A 23,666-nucleotide genomic window follows, 5' to 3' on the forward strand; every position below is an offset into this window, starting at 1 on the left:
TCAAGGCAAGATCCCTATCCACTTCACTATCTGACCCCAAAGTTGGTTTTCTTATAGTGTCTCAAGATGATCAATAATGCTAGGTTTGTGTGTGTGTGTGTGTGTGTGTGTGTGTGTGTGTGTGTGTGTGTGTGTGAGTGTGTGAGTGTTTGTGTGTAGATTAATCATACTCAGTGGTGATCAAGACTGACAATTGACTCTGCACTCAGTGATCACTCCTGGTGGACTTGTGGGACCATATGGGATGCTGGGGATCAAACCCAGGTAGGCCCTGTGCAAGGCAAGTGCCTTGCTCCCTGTTCTATTGCTCAGCCAATGATACTAGTATCATTTTTTAAGTATCATTAGGAGATCGTAAACTTAAATATGGTCAATGTGTTTCAATCCTTAAGAATTGCTACCCTAAACAACTCTTATTTTTAGCATGTGGAAGCAACTTCCAGCTTAGTTCCTCTTTCTAATAACAGTCAATGGTAGTTTTCTTGCTTCAGACAGTAACAAGATGTTCTATTACTGCCTTGTACTATTGCTACCTCCTGGTTCCAAATATCATTTAAAGGCATATGGCTCCATTTATTACTCTTTGATTGGTCATTTTTTCCCCTAGGCCTTTTCAAAGTAGAGTATGAAATATTTTCATGCTATTTTAAATAGAAGACAATATGCCATAGTACGAATTACTTTAGTTTCAATGATAATCTATAATTTTTTTCTTTTTCTATCAAGCTGAGAATCCTAATTCTTAGCATCACTGTAGTTTTTTTATGAAGGGGGGGTGCTGGTGTTGCTGTTTTTCTGTTTTTGCTTTTTGCAGCGGGGAGGTGGAGAAACACATCTCTGATCGGGGCTTAGCCTGATTGAGCTCAGGAACCACTCCTGGTGGGGTTTAGGGATGCTGGGTGGTCAAACCTGGGTCAGCCATATACAAGACAATCTCTGTACCCACTGTTTCCAACTCCATGGGAACATGGAGTTAATTTTGGAGTGGGGTAGCTCCTGGCTCTGCACTCAGAAATCACCCATGGCCATGCTCAGAAACCATATGGGATATCAGAGATCCAAAACAGGTCAGTCATATACAAGGAAAGCACTCTACTAGTAATACTGTCACTCCAGCCCAATGGTTCACTTTTACTATAAAATAGATGCAACAATCTGAGAACAGCAGTACTAATACTTCTACAACAAAATAAACAATAATCTCCTTTTTGTCTTTCACTTTTTATTGTTAGAAAGGTTCAGTGCAACTCCTCAGTTTTATAGTCACTTGAAACAGTTCTACCCTATGTGGTTCTGCCAGTGACCTTGAACACAATATAATACTTAATTGTATGTATCATCATTTGATTCATGATTCATTTGATGCTGTTGAATATTCAGAAATCACTTTTATAATTTAATCTTATAACTATGTAAAGGTTTACATCAGGGGTCTCAATTCGTGGCCCGCGGGCCACAAACGGCCCTCCGTACAACATTTTGTGGCCCTGCCCTAGAGGAATCTTTTTGTTTTGTTTTGTTTTGTTTTAGTTGTTTGGGTCACACCCCCCAATGTTCAAGGCTTAATACTGACTTTGCACTCAAGGATCACCCCGACTTTGCCTCCTGCGGCCCCCAGGTAAATTGAGTTTGAGACCCCTGGTTTACATAGTTCCAAATTAAGATGAAATAAGGTATAATTTTTAAAGGCCAATCTTCTATCTCCTTTCTCCATCACAGAAAAAATAACATTTAAATTTTTCTCTTAGGACTCTTCCTTTGACCTTTTATTTCAATTAAAGAAAAGAGATTTATGGATATACTCTCACCCTTTTGTACTGAAATAATGCCATATCACTCACATTTTTCTCACTCACTTAATAAGGCATAGAGACAGTTTTTGTTCCTTTTGGTTGTTTTCCAACCACTCCCAATTGTGCTGAGGAGTTACTCATGACTCTGCACTCAGAAATTACTTCTGGACGTGCTTGGGCTACCATATAGAATGTCAGGGATAGAACCCAGGTAGGTCTCATGCAAGGCAAGTGCCTTATCTACTGGACTACACTCCGGCTCGAGTTCTTGTTTCTTTATAATACTGTAAAATACTCTACTCATAGATATTTCAAAATTTATTAAACTATTTTTCTATTGGAGGACACAGTAATTTGTAACTTTATACTATAAAAATGATGCAAAAATGAATATAACTAGAATGTATTTTGTTTTTATAGATACACATTTGAACATGTCTTACATTATACTTCAGTTTATATGTATCATCACTAAAATTATCTGGCTTACCATGTCAGTAATGTAGATAATATCACCTTCTTCAAAGTATAATTCATCTGGCTAAAAGAGAAAAGGTTTGATTTATGGATTTTTTATAAACAATATAATAACTATAATAATTACCTAATTTCAATTCCCCAAGTATTATAAATGATGAGGCTTTATTTTGTTTGTATGTTTTATTTTGTTTTGATTTCTTTGGGCTTTTGTGTCACACCCAGCAGTGCTCAGGGACTACACTTGCCTGTGTACAAGGTTAACTCTTAGTGGTACTTGGAGAACCAAATGAGGTGCAAGGAAAAGAATTTGGATTGGATCTGTGCATTATCCTCTGTGATATTTCTCTAACCCAACAATGAGGTTTTATATGTTTAAATATTCATAAAATGCTAACAAAATATAACAAAATATCTGAGTAGTACATGTATTAGCTGAATCATTTCCATGTGGAACTTTAAAGAATGACACATAAAATAAAAAAATTTCCCAAATATATTCTATAATAAATAATTCTATAATAAAATATGCAAGATGTTTTATATAAAAATATAATACTAATATAATTCTTTCTTATACCAAAACACAATACAAATATAACTGTTCCTTAAAGAAATTCTAAAAATGTATATTTTCTCATAAAAAAATAATGTCCAGGATTAGAACCAGTAAAAATAATTAAAAGCTTCACTTTTTTTTTTGTTTTGTTTTTTGGGCCACACCTGGTGGTACAAAGGGGTTACTCCTGGCTCTTGCTCAGAAATCGCTCCTGGCAGGCTCCAGGGACCATATGAGATGCCTGAGATTGAACCCAGGTCTGTCCTAGATCATCCGCATGCAAGAAAAATGCTCTACCACTATGCTATTACTCTGGCCCAACTTGACACATTTTTAAGTAATTAGCTTCAATCTTTTAACATTTTCTTTTTTGGTTTGTTTTTGGGCCACACCTGGTGATACTCAGGAGTTACCGGTGGCTATACGCTCAGAAATCACTCCTGGCTTGGAGGACCATATGGGATGCGGGGGGGGGGGGTGGTGTCGAACTGTGGTCCGTCATGGGTCAACCATGTGCAAGGCAAACACCCTATCACTGTGCCATCACTCTGGCCCCTAACATTTTCTTTTTAAAAAAGTTTTTTTCTCCACATTAAAAAAATTTAATAATTTTTTTATTGAATCACCATGAGAAACAGCTCCAAAACTATTCATGATTGAGTTTCAGTTATACAATGTTCCAATACTCCACCCTCTAACATTTTCTTACCAATACAGCTTTCAATTTTGAGAAAATTGAGAAAATCATCCTTATATCTTTATGTTCAGGGAGAATAAACATTTCATATTGGAGAATAGTTAATGCTATGTTAATACATAGCAATTACTCAGTCCAGAGTCATAAGCAGCTCCAAGGGATAGTTGACTATGATCAATATATGCTCTGGCCTCTACAAGCCAAATGTTTGGAAACTCTCCTAATTGAGCCTAATGTTCTAATTAAATAATTTCCCTTTCATTCATAATACCGCCAATATGATTGTATGAGTAAATAGGAGAATGTCTCCTAAGAGTATATCTCATATACTGAGAAATTTTTATGTAGTCACAGTGAAAAATGCAAGTAGGGGACAAAATTTCACATAAGATCATAACTACCCATGAAATATGTAGAGAAACTTATAAATTTCCCATCATAGGCATGCATAATTTTGGTGGGAAAATAATTTATGAAAACAGATCATTTGACTAGGGATTGTAGATCAGAGGTCAGTCACAGATTTGTTTGTTTGCTTTGGTTTTGAGGTCACACCCAGCAGCATTCAGGGTTTACTCCTGGCTCTGCACTCAGAAATTGCTCCTGGCAGGTTCAGGGGACCAAATGGGATGCCAGGAATCAAACCTGGGTCTGTTCTGGGTCAGCGGCATGCAAGGCAAATGCCCTATTGCTGTACTATTGCTCCAGCGTCTCAATCACAAGCTTTGCATGTACAAAACCCTGGGCTCCACCACAAGCACCAAAAATAGAAATTAAAAAAAAAATCAAGGAAACCAACAACTTTTATATTTCTGGTTAGTTATTATTCTATGAAAATTATGACAGTAAATAAATTATGCTAGTAAAATAATCTTAGCTATTTATTTTTCTATTAATTTCCTCTAGCTGTAAAGAACAACTGTACTCATAATAAAATCCAAAATTCATCTATATCATCATTATTACTTTTCCCAAATATCAAACTGTATCTTGGGGCTGAAGTGGTGGTGCAAGCAGTAGAATGTTTGCGCTGCATGCGCTTACCTAGTACAGACCATGGTTCAATCCCCTCGCGTTCCATATGGACCCCCCAAACCAGGAGCGATTTCTGAGCACATTGCTAGGAATAACCTCTGAGCATCACCAGTGTGCTCCACCCCTCAAAAAAAAAATCCAAAACTGTATCTTACTTTAAAAAATAAAATATATGCCTAAATGTAGTATGTTTTTAAATATAAAAGTGAGCAAATAATGACCAATGATAATAAAAATTGTTCTGTTACTTTAAAATGCCACTTAAAACATCTATCTATTATTCTTTGGCTTCTATTGTGAAACATATATAGCTGCACAGAATCAGACTTGTGTCATGCATTTAAAAATGGTTCCAATTGGGCCCGGAGAGATAGCACAGTGGTGTTTGCCTTGCAAGCAGCCGATCCAGGACCTAAGGTGGTTGGTTCAAATCCCAGTGTACCATATGGTCCATAAATCCTGGCAGTGCCTGCCAGGAGCTATTTCTGAGCAGACAGCCAGGAGTAACCCCTGAGCACTGCCAGGTGTGGCCCAAAAAAAACAAAAAACAACAACAACAACAACAAAAAAGGTTCCAATTCGGAGTAGAGTGATAGCCCAGCAGGTAGAGCGTTTGCCTTGCAAGTGGCCAACCAGGGTTTGATTTCCCAGTATCCAATATGGTCCCTTGAGCCTTGCCAGGAGTAATTTCTGAGCGCAGAGTCAGGAATAAACAGAGTGCCATTGGGTATAGCCCAAAAACAAATGAAACAAATAAACAAAAACCCAAAAAGAATGTACTAATGAACTGAGCTGTTCACTTTAGAAGGGTCAATTTCAAATATAGAGATTTGATGTCAATTTAAAAATGGTAATAAAGCCAAAGTAGTTAAAACTCTTACAGTCTTTTAAGTAATTCTTGTTTTGTGTGGTTAGGTAAAGCACATCATCTAGAAAAAAAAATTTTTTTTTTGGTTTTTCGGGCCACACCCATTTGATGCTCAGGGGTTACTTCTGGCTAAGCACTCAGAAATTGCCCCTGGCTTGGGGGAGACCATATGGGACACCCGGGGATCGAACCACGGTCCTTCCTTGGCTAGCGCTTGCAAGGCAGACACCTTACCTCTAGCGCCACCTCGCCGGCCCCTAGAAAATTTTTTTAAGTATCATGGTTTTGAAACTTTGCACACTGATTCAGTTTTTAAATTAATGGCTACTGTTCAGCAGTGGAGTCCACCACAAGCCCCATATTAGGTCAGATTTATACTTTAACTGAGGCAATAAGAATAGGGGGCTGATTTCAGCCAGGTTAAAAAGTCTCATTCTGACGCTTTATTCTGAGAAGAGACTAAACAGTTTTTTTTTTTTTCCTTTGAAATCCAATAGCTTCTAGGCATACATTACCCATAAAATACCCTCCAAAATAAGGGAAATTTGTCTTAACCAAGACAAGAAAGCCTACCCAATTCTTCAAACTGAGTAGTGTCATCGACAGCAAGGTAATTTCAAAAAAGTTTAATGTGATGGCTTTGCCAACAATATTTACAGTCTCCATTAAATAACCACTGCAGGACACGTAATGTAAATTGTTCGATGAGGATGTCCTTTTAAATTCCTGGCATCATTCCGATGGAACAGAAATAGGAAAACAGTGACACAATCAAGTAAGCAATTCTCTATTTCTGGCTTGTTTTCTGGCATTAACCACATTCCTCCTTTCCTCTCTCCTTGAAGAACCACCAGATAATCAAAACAAGTATATTGTTGGTACAAACTTAGCTTATATTCTCATTCCCATTCCATATATTCTAGGAAATATTACCATCCTCAAACCAATAATTTTGTGGGCACTGAGAGTATATATTTTATAAAAAAAATTACAGAAAGACTATAAATATACTTTTTAAATTTTTCAAATGTATCCATCTGAAGCCCTACAAAGTAATAAAAAGAAAAAAACACAAGTCTAATATGCAGGGTTTTTTTTTAATTGTTTATTTATTTATTGGGGAGTTGGCTATATACAGCTGTGCTTGAAATCACTTCTGGCACTATTTAAGGTCCAATATATGGTGTCAGGGATTGAATTGCAAATGGGACAAGTCCATAAAAAAATCAAACTAGTAGCCTCAACTTTCAAAGCAGGCTTTGTAGGCCCACATAATATTTCCCCCCCCCCCGCCCCCTTGGTTTTGGCATACACCCAGCAGCACTCAGGGGTTACTCCTGGGTCTAAGCTCAGAAATTGCTCCTGGCAAGCTCGGGTAACCATATGGGATGCCCGGAATCTAACCTGGGTCAGTCAAGTGCAGGGCAAATGCTCTATCCACTGTGCTATCACTCCGGTCTCCCAGGTGATTTTTATTTATTTATTTATTTATTTATTTATTTATTTATTTATTTTTGGGCCACACCTAGTGATGCTCAGGGGTTACTCCTGCCTATGCACTCAGAAATCAGTCCTGGTTTGGGGGACCATATGGGACACCGGGGATCAAACCAAGGTCCATCCTGGGTCAGCTGCATGCAAGGCAAAAGCCCTACTGCTGTGCTATTGCTCCAGCTCCTACACGTGATATTCTTATGCTCATGATGGAAATGAGAAATTTGCCCATGGACAGTACATAGTATACATGACAGTATACCATGACAGTCCAATTCTATAGTCACTTCTCCACTGTCTATGTCTTCTCTCATATACAAGTTGTCAAGGTATCACATTAGTAGGTGTCACAGAATCAAAATTTAGTTAAAAGGTGGAAATTTTCCACTTCTACATGATGCAGCACAATAAAAGCAACTCCTTAGATGTGCAAAATACATTGACCTTCTTTGATCCTCACAACTGATAAGGCAGAGCTCAGTCCTGGGTATAATCTGTAATCTCCATTTCATAATCAGGTTGCTCAGAGAGGTGGAAGAACTTGCCAGAGATCAGTGACAGGGGTGAGCTCCTACTTTTAAATCTCATCTAGAATTCCTTTATCATGCATGTGCCTTAAAATTAAAGTAGCCCAGCAAACACTACACAGTGGCCTAGAGTCCTGTGGATTTCCCTTTAGAAATCAGTCACACATTGAGCACATAGTAAATGCACAGTCACACATTGAGCACATAGGAAATGCTGTTCTCTCTCCATCAACACAGACCCATACACTACCCTATCCAGTCCATATAGTTCTGTTACAGTTCTCAGTTCATATAGTTCTCATTAGACTTGGTGTTGGCTAAGAAATAAGAAAAACCCAAGAATAGCTGGTGTCAGGCCTTGTCTTTAAGCAAGACATGAAGAATGAGGTTGGCAGGAAGAGCCAGAATGTGAAGCTGCCCATGGTTCTGTCTGTTCAGTGAGTCACCAAGACCAGAGTTAGACACTATGCTTCCATATCTAGAGGTAGAATAATAACTGAAAAACTGAATCCATGACCCCCCTAGACTGTGGTCCCAAAAGTCCCCCCAAAAAAGCATACTTGTTAAATGTCTGTGAATACAGAAGCCACAATTCCTTCCAGCATTAACATTGTCTACTTCCTTAATAGTAACAGCACATTGAAACAGTTTATCTCATTAAATTCTCTCTAAGATTATATGATTATTATGCTTAGTTCACCTCACTGTGAGTCACTAGAGATCAAGCCATTTCCAAATTTCTCAGATCACATGTTCCTAGAAGAATGGAGTGGATCCTAATACTCTGAACCTATGTACTTTTGCCTCCCTTCACCAGCCACCCCCACCCCAATCTTCCAACTGTGCTGGTGAGAAGAACTTACTGGCCAAGTGCAGAGCTTAGTAGAGCAATGTCCTGAGTCAGGAAAGTGTCCAAAGTTGATTTTTCTATGAGTCAAATCCAAAAATGGAAGATTCCTAAGAGGAAGGAGCAGGGAACCACAGAGGACTCTGTCCTATGCCAAAGAAAAGATGGAAGGAAGCTATGGGAGCAAAGCCACATTTTTAGTAGTGCCAGCTGAAGAATCAACAAAATGGAGGTGTTGTGGACAAAACCAAGGAAAGACACAAGGTCATGAGAAACTAGAGTCACATGCCATGGCAGACTTCAAACTGGATGAAGTCAGGTGCCAGACTGGAATGAAGAAGGTAGAATGTTTTAGTTACTACTCATCCAGAAGAACAGGAAAGGACAGTCTCCCCTACTCTGCTATCAACCTCAGGAGTTAAGGAACCTTAAAAAGTAACTAATAATGTCTGCCAGTTCCATCCAGGATACTGAGTAAAGAAAGCTAGAAGTACAAACACAGGATAAGCTCACTTATAAAAAATAACTGGAGGGAAACTTGGTTCCCTGTGCGGCTTGGGTGAGAGTTTTGCTCCCTTGTGCAACTCGGGGGAGACAGGGTTTTCTGTGCGGCTTGGGTGAGAGTTTTGCTCCCTTGTGCGGCTTGGGGGAAACTTGGTTCCCTGTGCGGCTTCGGTGAGAGTTTTGCTCCCTTGTGCGGCTCGGGGGAGACAGGGTTTTCTGTGCGGCTTGGGTGAGAGTTTTGCTCCCTTGTGTGGCTCGGGGGAGACAGGGTTTTCTGTGCGGCTTGGGTGAGAGTTTTGCTCCCTTGTGCGGCTCGGAGGAAACTTGGTTCCCTGTGCGGCTTGGGTGAGAGTTTTGCTCCCTTGTGCGACTCGGGGGAGACAGGGTTTTCTGTGCGGCTTGGGTGAGAGTTCCCTCCCTTGTGCGGCTCGGAGGAAACTTGGTTCCCTGTGCGGCTTGGGTGAGAGTTTTGCTCCCTTGTGCGACTCGGGGGAGACAGGGTTTTCTGTGCGGCTTGGGTGAGAGTTTTGCTCCCTTGTGCGACTCGGGGGAAACTTTGTTTCCTGTGTGGCTTGGGTGAGAGTTCCCTCCCTTGTGCGGCTCGGAGGAAACTTGGTTCCCTGTGCGGCTTGGGTGAGAGTTTTGCTCCCTTGTGCGACTCGGGGGAGACAGGGTTTTCTGTGCGGCTTGGGTGAGATTTTGCTCCCTTGTGCGGCCTGGGGGAGACTTTGTTTCCTGTGCGGCTTGGGTGAGACTTTGTTTCCTTGTCGTCAGGACCGACTCCCCCCCCCCCCCAGTGAGTCCCTTCCCCCGGGTGGGCGCCTGGAAAGGCAAGTTGAGCAACCGGAATAGTCGGGGGAGATAGGGCCAGCTATCTGGACTCTCAGGTGACCTAGAGCAATCCACCCCCTTGGGCCCTGGAGTGGATCAGGGACTCCCCAAGGGTGAGGGCAGAGCCTGAAAGGGTAGACTGAGGGAACTCCTTCAAGGGAGGTTTGGAGGGGGCGGAAATCCATTGACTCCCAGAGAAAGGAGGGGGGATTGAGAGCTAGGCTCAACAGTGCCAGTAACCATTGTGGCCAGGAGTGGAACTGCACCGCTGACAGAAATAAGGAGCAGAAAAGGGAAAAGACCCACAGCAGGAAGGCTGAACTCTAGGAAGCAAAGGGGAGGAGAAAGGGCTAGGCTCAACAAACTCACCCAACAGGCCCCTCTAGAAACACCTTCAGGAAGGGGTCAAAGCAGGCCAAAATTAGAAGCCACAGCACTCCAAAATACACCATTAAATACAAAGAACAATGCGTAAAGCAAGGAAATCGCTAATAACTGGAGACACCATGACAAACCCTATCAAATTTCCAAGTCCACCAAAACGCACAGATCCACGGGAAGAAGACCTAAAAGCTGTCATGAGGAAGGAAATGCAAGAATTAATAAAAGAATTGAAAGAAACCCTAGCAACCGAGTATAAGAAATCCATGGACGAACGAATCAGCCAAATTAAAGAAGAAATGTCAAAGAACATGAGAGATTCCATACAAAAAGAAGTGAAGGACTTAAAAGACAAAGTAGCAAGTCTTATGAGCAGAAACACAGAGTTGGAGAAGCACATCGAAGAACTCGAAGGAAAACTACAATCAAAAAAAGATCAAGAAACCAACAAAGAAATAAAAGGCAAAGCACTGGAAGGAAAAATCCAATATCTAATGAACAAAGACAAAAGAAACAATCTAAGAATTGTGGGTATACCAGAAGGGGAGGAAATAGGGAAGGGGGAAGAACAGGTAGTCAGGGAGATAATAACAGAGAACTTCCCCACACTCTGGAAAGACACTTCAGGACAAATCCAGGAAGTCAAGAGAGTCCCTAATAAAATAGACCCTAATAAACCCACACCAAGACACATAATAATCCAAATGGCAAAAAACAAAGAGAAAGAGGAACTCCTAAAAGCAATAAGGGAGAAAAAAAACCTCAAGTACAAAGGAAAGGACATAAGAATCAAACCGGATCTTCCATTTGAAATAATTCAAGCAAGAAGACAGTGGAATGACATATTTACACGACTGAATGAAAGAAACTTCCAACCCAGGGTCCAATACCCAGCAAAACTATCATTCATATGGGAGGGCAGACTAAAAACATTCTCAAACATGAACGAACTTGAACTATTTGTGCAAACTAAGCCGATCCTAAGCGACTTACTCAGAGATGAATTACACAATCCAAACCCCCGATTGTAACAACAACCACTGCACACAATACAACTGCACAACAGTCCTCTCTATCAATAATTTCCCTAAATGTGAACGGACTAAACTCTCCATTTAAAAGACACATAGTAGAGAACTGGGTTAGGAAAAATAAACCGGACTTCTGCTGTCTGCAAGAAACACACCTACAGCTACAGGATAAGCACAGGCTTAGAATAAAAGGATGGAAAGTAATTATTCAGGCCAATGGAAAACAAAAAAGAGCAGGGACAGCCATTCTTATATCAGACCAAATTGTATTCAACCTCAAGAAAGTGATCAGAGACAAAGAGGGACACTACTTACTGATCAGGGGAACATTAGATCAAGAAACACTAACCCTGATCAATATCTATGCACCTAATGTAGAGTCAGCAAAATATGTGAGGCAACTACTGGCAAACCTGGAGAAACACATGAAGGGAAATGTGATAATAGTAGGGGACCTCAATACTCGACTATCACCACTGGACAGATCCACCAAACAGAAAAATAACAAAGAAATAAGAGCTCTAAATGAAAAATTAGAAGATTTAGGGCTAATAGATTTATATAGAGCCCTCCATCCCCAGAAAGCAGAATACACATTCTTCTCAAACCCACATGGAACCTTCTCCAGAATAGACCATGTATTAGGATACAAAGCCAACCTATATAAGACCACAAAGGTAAGGATCATAAGAAGTACCCTTTCAGATCACTATGCAACAGAGGTTAAAATTGATGTCAAGAAGAAGCAATGGAGGAAAACTAGTACCTGGAGATTAAACAACATCCTGCTCAACAACAGCTGGATCAAAGAACAACTCAAGGAAGAAATAAAAAGATTCCTTGAGACAAATGACAATGAAGAGACAACATGTCAAAATTTATGGGACACAGCAAAAGCAGTAATTAGGGGGAAACTCATAGCAATAGAGGCCTATGTCAAGAAACAGGAAAATAACAAAACCAACAGTTTAAAAGATCACCTCAAAGAATTGGAACAACAGCAACAGAGAAATCCAACCACAACCAGAAGGCAAGAAATAATAAAAACCAGAGCAGAAATAAACAACATCGAAACCAAGAAAACAATACAAAAAATCAATGAGACCAGGAGTTGGTTTTTCAAAAAAATAAACAAGATAGACAAACCATTGGCAAAACTCACCAAAAAAAAGAGGGAAAACACCCAAATCAGCAGGATCACAAATGAAAGGGGAGAGATTACAACAGAACCCCAAGAAATACAACATATCATGAGATCATACTATGAACAACTATACTCAACTAGGCTAGAGAACCCAGTAAAAATCGACAGATTCTTAGACAAACACCCTCTTCCAAGACTGGAAAAGGAAGATCTAGAAAGCCTAAACAGACCAATCACCTCAGAGGAAATTGAAGACGTAATTAAAAAACTCCCTAAGAACAAAAGCCCAGGCCCAGATGGATTTACAAGTGAATTCTATCAAACATTTCAAGAAGACTTACTACCACTTTTCCATAGGCTTTTCCAAACCATAGAAAAAACAGGAATCCTCCCCAACTCTTTTTATGAGGCTAATATCACACTCATTCCCAAAGAAGGCAAAGACACCACCAAAAAAGAAAACTACAGACCAATCTCACTAATGAACATAGATGCAAAGATACTTAACAAAATCTTAGCAAACCGAATTCAGCACTTCATCAAAAAGATCATACATCACGACCAAGTGGGATTCATACCAGGAATGCAAGGTTGGTTCAACATACGCAAATCAATCAATTTGATACATCACATCAACAACACGAAAGACAAAAACCACATGATCATATCAATCGATGCAGAGAAGGCATTTGACAAAATCCAACATCCTTTCATGTTAAAGACACTCAGAAAAATAGGGTTAGAAGGAACTTTCCTCAAGATAGTTACAGCTATATATGAAAAGCCAACAGCCAACATTATACTTAATGGCGAGAAACTAGAAGCATTCCCACTAAGGTCAGGAACTAGACAAGGCTGTCCACTCTCTCCACTCTTATTCAATATAACCTTAGAAGTCCTAGCAATAGCAATCCGACAAGAGAAGGGAATCAAAGGAATTCAAATAGGGAAAGAGGAACACAAGCTATCTCTATTTGCCGACGATATGATGATATACATTAAAAACCCTAAAGAGTCCACAGTAAAACTCCTAGAAACAATCAGCCAATACAGCAAAGTGGCTGGATACAAAGTCAATACACAAAAGACAGTAGCGTTTCTATATACAAAAAATGAAGTTGAGGAGAGAGAGATTAAAAATACAATTCCATTTAAGATAGTATCAAAAAATATCAGGTATCTAGGAATCAACCTTACAAGAGAAGTGAAAGACCTATACCAGGAAAACTTCAAAACACTCCAGAAAGAAATTGAAGACGATCTAAAGAAATGGAAGAACATCCCATGCTCATGGATAGGTAGAATTAACATAATCAAAATGACTATCCTACCCAAACTCCTATATAGATTTAATGCAATCCCTATCCAAATCCAGACACAATTCTTTAAAGAATTAGAACAATCATTAACAAAATTCATCTGGAACCACAAAAGACCCAGGATAGCCAAACACATACTGAAAAACAAGAAGCTGGGTGGAATCTCCTTACCTAACTTGAAACTATACTATAAAGCCATAGTAATCAAAACAGCATGGTACTGGAACAGAGACAGGACTTCAGACCAGTGGGTCAGGACAGAATTCCCAGACATAAACCCCCAGATATACAGCCAACTAATATTTGATAAAAGAGGCAAGAATCTGAAATGGAACAAAGAAAGCCTATTCAACAAATGGTGTTGGCACAACTGGAAAACCACATGTACGAAAGTGAAAATCAACCCATACCTCACTCCTTATACAAAAGTCAACTCAAAATGGATCAAAGACCTTGAAATCAGACCCGAATCTATAAAGTTTATTGAGAATAAAATAGGGAGAACACTCGAAGACCTATATATCAAAAAGGTCTTTGAGAATGGAGCACCAATGGCAAGAACCTTAGCAACAAACATAAACAAATGGGACTACATCAAACTAAAAAGCTTCTGCATGGCGAAAGAAACCTTACTTAATGCAAGAAGACAGTTAACAGAATGGGAAAAAATCTTTTCACTAGACATATCAGATAAAGGGCTGATATCTAGAACTTACAAAGCACTCAGAAAACTGAGCCCCTCAAAACCAAACAAAGCCATAAAAAATTGGGGAGAAGAAATGAATAGACACTTCTCTGAGGATGACAGAAGGATGGCTAACAAACACATGAAAACATGCTCACCTTCACTCATCATCAGAGAGATCCAAATCAAGACAACAATGAGATACCACCTTACACCAGTGAGGATGGCTCACATCAAAAATACTGAGAACAATCTTTGTTGGCGTGGATGCGGTATGAAGGGAACTCTCATCCACTGCTGGTGGGAATGCCCCCTAGTCCAACATCTATGGAGAACAGTCTGGAGAGTACTCAAAGAACTCAGAATTGAGCTCCCTTTTGACCCAGCAATTGCACTCCTAGGTATATACCCCCAAGTTGGAAGAACATTCATTCCAAAATACGTGTGCACCCCACTATTTATCACAGCACTCAGTATAATAGCCAAATCTTGGAACCAACCGCGATGTCCAACAACAGATGAATGGATCATTAAGATGTGGCATCTATACACAATGGAATATTACATGGCAGTCAGAAATGATACAATCACAGATTTTGCAGCAACGTGGATGGACTTAGATCATGTTATGTTAAACGAAGTAAGTCAGAAGACAAAAGATAAACACAGAATGGTAGCACTATTCTGAAGCACATAGAACATACATCTCAATCACAACTAATACTTAACAATCAAATAACAGGGTCTAACAGGGTAGAAACTCCAACCACTGTAATAGTCAACATATACCTCGGAACAGTGCCCAAAACACATGAAAAAGGAACAACACAAACTCGCGACTACACATTATACCACAAAGAAAACAGCAACACCAGAACAGCAGCATAGAGAGAACAGGTACGTAATTAACCTTCTACAATAATGGCCCATAATAATCATGTAGAGATTGTATACAGGAACACAGGTAAAGAATACCAAGGCAAACCACTGGCTCCAATGGAAACATCCCATAAAACTACGTATTAATGCCTCTATCTTACTATATTTAAAATAACCTCTCAGCTTTTCTGTCCACAGGCGTTCTTGGATACAAAGGGCGGACAAGCTAAGATGGCAACTCGGGATACCACACGAGATACCATACCCAGTTTGCACTACGAGTTGGCCCTGAGAAAACTCTTTAACATACACTTTATCCCTAGGTTTACCTTCTTTTAGGGTTTCAAGCACGTGACCAGTCAGACCACCGAAGCAGTAACAGCGACGTACAGACCCAAACTACATGCTCTATTCACTGAACACATTCAAGCAAACCAGCATTCCCTTGCTATTTTCTCCTCTCTTCTCACCACTTTCTTGGTTATTTTTTTCTTTTCTATGCTTTTCTTTACTTTCTATCCTTTCTCTTCTCCCTTTCTTTCTAATGTATTTTTCTCTTTTCTCCCTCCCTACCCCTTCCATACACCTTACCCTTTCCCCCCTCTGGAACTATCCCTCCACCCCTCAATCCCATCCAGACCTCCCTCTATATTAAAACACTTCACCCTCAGTCCTTAATCTATTAGGCAACAAGATCGACCTCCTACCCCAACGAACCAGTACCCAGCACCCAAGAGAAGGGACACCCAGTCAAACCCACACCTCGTCCCGGGCAAGAAAAGACAGCCAACTCCCCTGCGGACTCATGCTGCGAGGCCCTCCCTACCAACTCCCCCTAACATGGACTGTTTCTTGAAACCGGACCTAGGTCCAAAAGTATCCCCAATGCAAGAACTCTTCCAAGACCTCCCTGCCGCAAATTTTTACCAACCTGAAGAAGGTCAGGGGGTGTGATAGGAAGATGCCTGGGAACCCACACATCACAAGAAAAACCCAAAAGACAATGGGAAAAACTGTACTTCCAACATAGGCATAAGACCTGTAATACACCACTTCGTTATCTGCTCTCCCCCAAATGTAAGGTAGTCTTTTGCACCACTTTGGTCCTTTAAAAACTTCGCTAACTCATTTTCGTTCTTTTTTTTTTTCCTCTTAAATTTATTTATTTATTTTTTTAAATGTTGGTCCTATATATACATTTGTGAGCACATACGTTTTTATTTATTTTATTTTTATTATTATTATTATTATAATTATTATATATATATTTTTTTTATCATTTTTGGGTATGTGACCTGTGTCTGTTATCCCCTCTGTCCACCCCCAACCACACCGACAATACAATGTGGCTCCACCTCCCCCTGCAAAGACACACTAAATAATGGGGAAACCTTACATATAAAAAAAAGAGCTCTTATCTACTAGAGATGGGAACTCATAGTTGTTTACAATACAGGGGTATCTCCTACCTTGAAAATATGTCATGTGGAATCACTTAGACCTCAGATGATTAGATGCCATTCATCCAGCCTTGAACCCTGGATCCCAGACATAGAATCGGCACAGCTCTTCACAACAGCTACAGGAAACAAACTCCATCCGGAACAGCCTTAATACTGCGGGGTCAACAACAAGGACCAGCTCTAACATGATATCCTGACAAAGAGGAAAATGTGAACAACTTGACCTTAGAGCAGATTAGCCTACCTTACCAGCTAACGACAAGACAAAACCAGAAGACTCGGCACCCTTTGGTAGGTCCAAAAGCCAAGATCGTGACTTACAGGTGACTGGCTACTAGAACCACGACCAGACAGTATACATCTTGGGACCAATAAAAAAGCCCTAGTTTAGGGTTTGAACTATGACTTGCACAATAAGCATGATCCCCAGTCCCAAAGGTCTGACAGAGACAACTGCAACAGAATGGGCCTTCTGGAAGCACAAAGAAAGACGCTAACCTAGGTGCCATCCTAGGTTCAGTGCAAAGACCAAGGTCACCAACCACAGAAGATAGACTAAAACGACACTGAGGTAACAGAACCTCTAGAACCACAAAGACTGACCTCACCATAAGTCCTACCTCAGGATCTGTGCAGATACTGAGACCTCTAAACACAGAGCTCTGAGTGTATCACCCTGGACAGAACAGAAGTCTTCCACACACCAAAAAACACCACCAGGAGAATAAATGATCCTGAGCAAAGTCTGGAGCTGATCCCATGACAGTATACTCCAAGGACGGAGAAACCCCATATTTCTTAGGCCATGTGAATTCCTTTTCGAATGACCCCAATATTTACTGTGCCAGGGCAGGAGGGGAAAAAACAAAAATACAAAAAGCACAAAAACTTGGTATTTTATATATATGTATATATATATGTGTGTGTGTATATATATATATATATATATACATATACATATATATCTTTTACCTTCATTTATTATTGTTATTATTATTTTTATTTACCTATCTATTTTGGTCGATTTCTCTGTTTGGGTGTGATTATTGAAATCGTCGTCCCCAATTATACTTATTTTTTTCTATTCTTTTCTTTTCCCTCGTTATGTGCTATGCCATGTTTCTTATTTCAAGACCATGGCGTGTTTTTGGTTTGTTTGTTTGTTTTTGTTCTGTTTTTTGTTTGTTTGTTTGTCTGTCTGTTTTGCTTTGTTTTTCGGCTGTTTTTTTGTGGTGCTTATCGATATAGCTGGAGTCCTCACTGGATAATTGACACTTTTTTTGGTACTGGTGGAGTGTTTCACCTTCTTTCTCTCCTTCATCTCCCAAATCGATGATGAGAGCCTCTAGAAGGATTCCACCCATTTTGGGAGTATTAGATTCTTACCCCAGTTTATTTATCTTCTCCTTCTCAGGCAAAACCACGCAACTTGAACTAGCTAGTCCTGCCTACAGTTAGAGGGGGAGATAAGGGAGGCATCAAGACCAAACAGGTGCAAGACTACTAAGTAGTGGGTTGGATACAGAGGGGACCACATATTCTAGCCGCCCTGGGGGTGAGGGAAGAGGAAATGGGAGGTAGGACAACAACGGAGGGGTAGGGAGGACAATTTGGGGATGGGAATCCCCCCTGATTTTATGTAAATATGTACCTAAAATGTTATTGTCAACAATATGTAAGACACTATGATCAAAATAAAAATTATATTAAAAAAAATAACTGGATAAGGACATGCAATTTAGTAAAAAAAAAAAAAAAAGGGGGTGGGGTGGGGTGGGGAGGGACGAGCACATCGCTTTTGACCCCAGAGTAAAGAAAGGAAAAGAAATAGAGGATGGAAGAAAGAAGATGAGTAAGGGAAGTATTTGGGTACCAAGGGTCAAGGGCCTCATGTATACTGGTTGTGTGAGGGAGTGGTAGATCCAAAACATACAAAACATAGACTCAATGACACTGAAAACACGAGATATAAAATATAACCATCAAACTGTAAAATGTGTCTGTCAAGAAGGCAGGGTTTGGGGCAGGAAGGAACCTGGGGATACTGGTAAAGGGAGTTGACACTGTTGGTAAGATTGGTGCTAGACTATCATACACCTAAAATTTAACTATCAATAAGTTTGTAAATCACAGTTCTCTAATTAAATAAAACATTCTAAACCTCCCCCTTAAAAAAAGGGCAACTGATGAGGACCATCAGAGGCAGAAAAAGAAGTGGTAGCCCTCTCTGTTAACAGCAGACATCATCAATTTCAGGCTGTGCACACACTTTTGCATCTTCCTCGTGCCCAATTCATACACTATAGTCTTAATATTCCGTACCTCAAAAAGTGACAGTATTTGGAGGTGGGGCCTTCACATGTATAATGATAATCAAATGAGAAACCTGAGCTGGCCATAGTCTAGCTGACTCAGGTAGAGGAGAGGAAATGTTCCAGAAGAAAGACAGTTCACTGTCTGGACGGGGAGGTGGCGCAGCGGTAGGGCATTTGCCTTGTACACGGATGACCTAGGACAGACTGTAGTTCAGTCCTCCGGCGTTCCATATGGTCCCCTAAGCCACGAGTGATTTCTGAGCACATAGCCAAGAGTAACCCCTGACTGTCACTGGCTGTGGCCCTAAAACCAAAACAAAAACAAAAAAAAGCAGCAGCTATGTGCAAGATAACCAGAGTGCTCTCAGAAGAAAATTGTTCTGTGGGGCCGGAGAGATAGCATGGAGGTAGGTGTTTGCCTTGCATGCAGAAGGATGGTGGTTCGAATCCTGGCATCCCATATGGTCCCCTGAGCCTGTTGGGGGCAATTTCTGAGCGTAGAGCCAAGAGTAACCCCTGAGCGCTGCCGGGTGTGACCCAAAAACAAACAAAATAAAAGAAAACAAAAAAAAATTGTTCTAACAGCCTTATATTGTACTTCTGAGCCCCTGGAATTCTGAGAAAATTAATTTCATCAGTTCAGCTACAGAGCTGGAGTTACATGGCAGCAGTAACTCCTCACCAATAAGCTCCTATTTCCTATCCTCACCAGCACAGCAAAAATTTCATCATAACTTCTAAGTGAGGAAAATAAAAACCAGAGACTTATCTCTCCACAACTAGTTTCTTTGAGTGCTTGAGAAACATTTGTTTGGTTTACAGTCTCCGGAAAAATTCATGAGTAAGTACAGGAGTCACACATTAGCTAGCTCAGTGAACAGTAATCACCAAAAGACAGGCTTTTTATGTTTACCTCACTTCATGCTCACAGCAGCTACTGGCGAGGGTAGTTAATACTACTTCCATTTTCAAATAAGGGAAACAATGACCTCAAGGTTGAGTGAAATCACACAGCAAGGAAAAACTAAATTTGGGATTTGGAGATGGGTGTAATGGCCACTTGCTCTTAAGTGCTGGCTCTGGTTAAACCCTGAAAAAATCCCTTGCCCATAACAGGATGGCTCTAGTGTCTTGTATGGGAGAGAGAAGAGCCACTGAGAAAATATTTCCCTGCTTGGCTTCTTTCTTTGCCACTTCCATTCTTATACTCCCAGAGGGTTTCCCTCATCTCAGAGAGTGTCACTCTTGTATTCAAAACCCTCTGAACACTTTCCATCTGATCCAGAACAAAATATAAATGAGCCTCAAGGTCCCTCTAAGATCTACGAAACCTCTCCATCTGACTTCCCTAAATCATCCACTTTCTCCCGCTCCCTTGTTTGTCATTTCTAGAATCCACCAAAGCTTCTCTTCACACTTGTTCCTTCTTTTATTTATTTATTTTTATATTTTTGGGCCACACCTGACTAAGTCAGGGGTTACTCCTGTCTCTACACTTAGGAATTACTCCTGGGTGGCTTGGGGAATGAATCATATGGGATGCCAGAGATCAAACCCAGGTGGACTATGTGCAAAGCAAATGCTCTATCTGTTGTATTGTCCCTCAGGCTCCCAACACTTGTTCCTTCTGTTCTCTCACTTCCTTTAGGTCTTTGCTCAAATGCCTCCTTTATGAAAAGCCATCTTTGGCTTTCCACAAGTAAAAATACACTTTCCCTCTACTCCCCTATTTGTACAAAGCCTCCTTATTTTTCCTTCAAAGCACTTAGCAGGTTCTGAATGTGACATCACATACATTTGTCTGCTTGTTGTCTTTTCCCAATAGGATGGAATTCCCATTGTAATTTACCCTTTTTGTTGTCACTGCACTATCCACAAGCCCCAGAACAGTCTCTGGCAAATAACTGATATTCACTCATCCATGGGTAAACGTGGACTTAAAGATGGAGACTGAAATTATAACCTTGGAAATTGCATACATAATTTTCTGCTTAGGAACTTTGGCCAGTAAGGAGAGGATGTCATTATGATGTAGCTTGAGGCAGATGGGAGGGTCACTTGAGACATGAGGAAGATGACTAAGACAGAGCCTTGAGTTTTATAAAAAGTGATGGATTGATTTTGGAAGCAGATAAGAGCACAGGTGAGAAGAAACAGGATGAATTGCATGACCCCGAGACAAGAACAACATGAGAATAAACCCCATGACTTAGCTTTCACACCTCTACACTTTAGTGTGAAATGAAAACATCCACAATACTATTCTTTTCCTCCCCACCATCCTTTTTTTTTTTTCAACTTTCCCTGAACTACATAGTTTTTCATGACTGGCTTTCAGGCATACAACATTTCAAAACCAACCCCTTCACACACTAGTATCTACTTCACTCTATCAGTGCCCTCATTGTTCCCACCTATCCACCAATTGGCCTCTATAATAAGCACTTTTAAAAAAATGTTTTAATTGTAGGCATGTGGTTTACAGTACTATTGCTGCTATGGTTTCATGCAGAGCATGACCTTCTAGCAACCCCTCCTCCTAAGTGACCACTTCCCTCCACCACTGTCATACTGTTCTCTTCCCAGTCCTCAACACTCTCACACCTCCTTTACCTCACCACTCCAGTGGCAAGTGTCCTATTGAAGACCATTTCTTGTGCTTTCCTTTGTGCTGCCTTTAGGCATTTGTTATTTTTCTACTCTGTCTCTTTATATCCTGCATCTGAGAGAGATCATTCTGTGTTGGTCTCTCCTGACCAACTTCACTGAGCATGATACTCTCCAGATCCAGTCACATAAAACAGATTGCATGATTCTGTAAGTTCTTTTTTTTCTTCTTCAGTATCTGCACTTCTTTTTTATACTTAGTACATTTGTTCTTTTTTAATATCTTTATTTAAACATCTTGATTACAAACATGATTGTGATTATGTTTCAGTCATGTAAAGAACATCCCCCCTGACCAGTGCAACATTCCCACCACCAATGTCCCAAATCTCCCTCCATCCCACCTGTACTCTAGACAGGCTTTCCAGTTGATTCTGTCATTTCTTACTACCATTGTGTATCCCAACCACAGTTTCTTTCTCCCTTCATCTGTTCTTGGACAACTTCAGTTGTTTCCAGATTCTGGGTTATTATAATTATTGTTATCATTATTATCCTGCAATGAAACCAGGAATGCAAATATCTTTTCTGCATTATGCTTTTGGGTCCATAGGGAATATAGATGTAGCAAAGGAAAGGTATTTGGGGTAGAGAATTGTCAAGGAAAATCATCATGCGCGCACATGCTAACGTGTATCTTTGTGTGCATGTGCGTGTGCGCCAATACGTGCACATTCCTAGGAATGGAATGCAGAGTTTTAAACATGCAAGGCCAGGATCAATCTCTGAGTCACATCCCAGATTTTTTTATGTCCATTTAACAGATTAAAAACTGAGTAGGAAAAAAACAGTTTAATGGACACATACAGAAAGCCTAGATTCAATTGCGGGCACCTGAGTACTTCTGAATATAGTTTAAAGAAAAAGTAATGAAAGTTAAAACTGAGTACTTACAGTTCTGGGTTCAAATGTATACAAAGCTCTGAACACTTTAACTTGTCCTAAAACAAAAGAAAAAAACACAGTAACATATGACTAATTCTTTCATTCCTAAGTATGCGCTAAAATCAGCACTTTCTTCTGTTTATACATTATTTAATACCAAATTCTTTAGGATACCCAATAAAAGTCCTTGAAAGAAAATTAAATGCCTTTTTCTACATTGGGAGTAATTTTAAAATATGTGTTAATAAGTAAAAGCGCAAATAAAGACACCCCTGGGAAATAATTTTGCTTCCTCTCTCAAACAACAGGAGCTAGGTAATTAATTGTACTTAGTGTCTGTCCTTTCAGCCTTAAATCAGAGTTTAAAAATAGGATGGTGAGTGCTTAACAGGTTGATGTCAGCTGGAGCTTCAATTTGTTTCAAGCCATCTGGTGGCTTCATTAATGGTACTATGCTTTAGTTGCCAGCTCCAAACTAAAGTATAAGCATATAAACAAAACCCATTTCTGTTGGTAGTTTGTCCAATGGGACATCTAAGTGTGAACCACTGGTGGTATGTGCTGGTGTCAGTGCAATAACACAAAGTGGTATCTCATATGATAACTGACAGTTGCTTAATATTCTTATAGCACTGGTTTAACATTTTCCAAAAGAAGAATACAAAAAACTGTACTAACTATTGCATAAAACTGTAATTCATTAAGCCATCCAATAAAAAAAGGGTACAAAACTTGAGCTATGATGATATAAGAATAGCCTTCATTCAGGGTCTGGAGTTTTAGTACAGTGAATGGGTAGGGCATTTGCCTTGCACACAGTCAACCTGGGTTCAATTCCTGGCACCATACGTGGTCCCTGACTATATAGGAAGGAATATGCACTGATCACACCCAAGTGTGGTCCCTTCCCCAAAAAAGGAGTGGCCCTCATTTTGCAAAAGAATGTCCCCTTCTATATGCCTCTCTCTGCATAATTTATAATATTCTGAATTAGAATCATGGATTTGTCTACCTGATCCATCTGATCCCAATTTATTCTATTTTACCTACCCAGGATATAGTATGAACTTAATAAAAATTTGGGTTTTGTTTTTTTTTCCCAATGTGCTCAGGGATTATAACTCCTGGTGGGGATTTTGGGACGAATGTCCATGTATGGAACCTAAATCAGCTGCATGCAAGACATGCACCCTACCTGCTATACTCTATTGTAAAGAAAAAAATACAAATAGATGGGGAAACCAAGAGATAGGACCAAAAAGATA

General features: G+C 40.0%; 1 protein-coding gene across 1 annotated transcript in view; it reads right to left on the reverse strand.

Moving 5' to 3' along the window:
- Positions 1-23,666, reverse strand: part of OSTF1 (osteoclast stimulating factor 1) — an 81,148-nt gene that overhangs the window by 18,363 nt on the left and 39,119 nt on the right. The window contains exons 3-4 of the mRNA XM_049770812.1: positions 22,411-22,457; positions 2,284-2,334 (exon numbers count right to left, since the gene is read on the reverse strand). Coding sequence (XP_049626769.1) covers positions 2,284-2,334; positions 22,411-22,457 — 98 coding nt within the window. The remainder of the gene's footprint in view (positions 1-2,283; positions 2,335-22,410; positions 22,458-23,666) is intronic.

This window comes from Suncus etruscus, chromosome 3, assembly GCF_024139225.1.
Source record: "Suncus etruscus isolate mSunEtr1 chromosome 3, mSunEtr1.pri.cur, whole genome shotgun sequence".
Lineage (NCBI taxonomy): Eukaryota > Metazoa > Chordata > Mammalia > Eulipotyphla > Soricidae > Suncus > Suncus etruscus.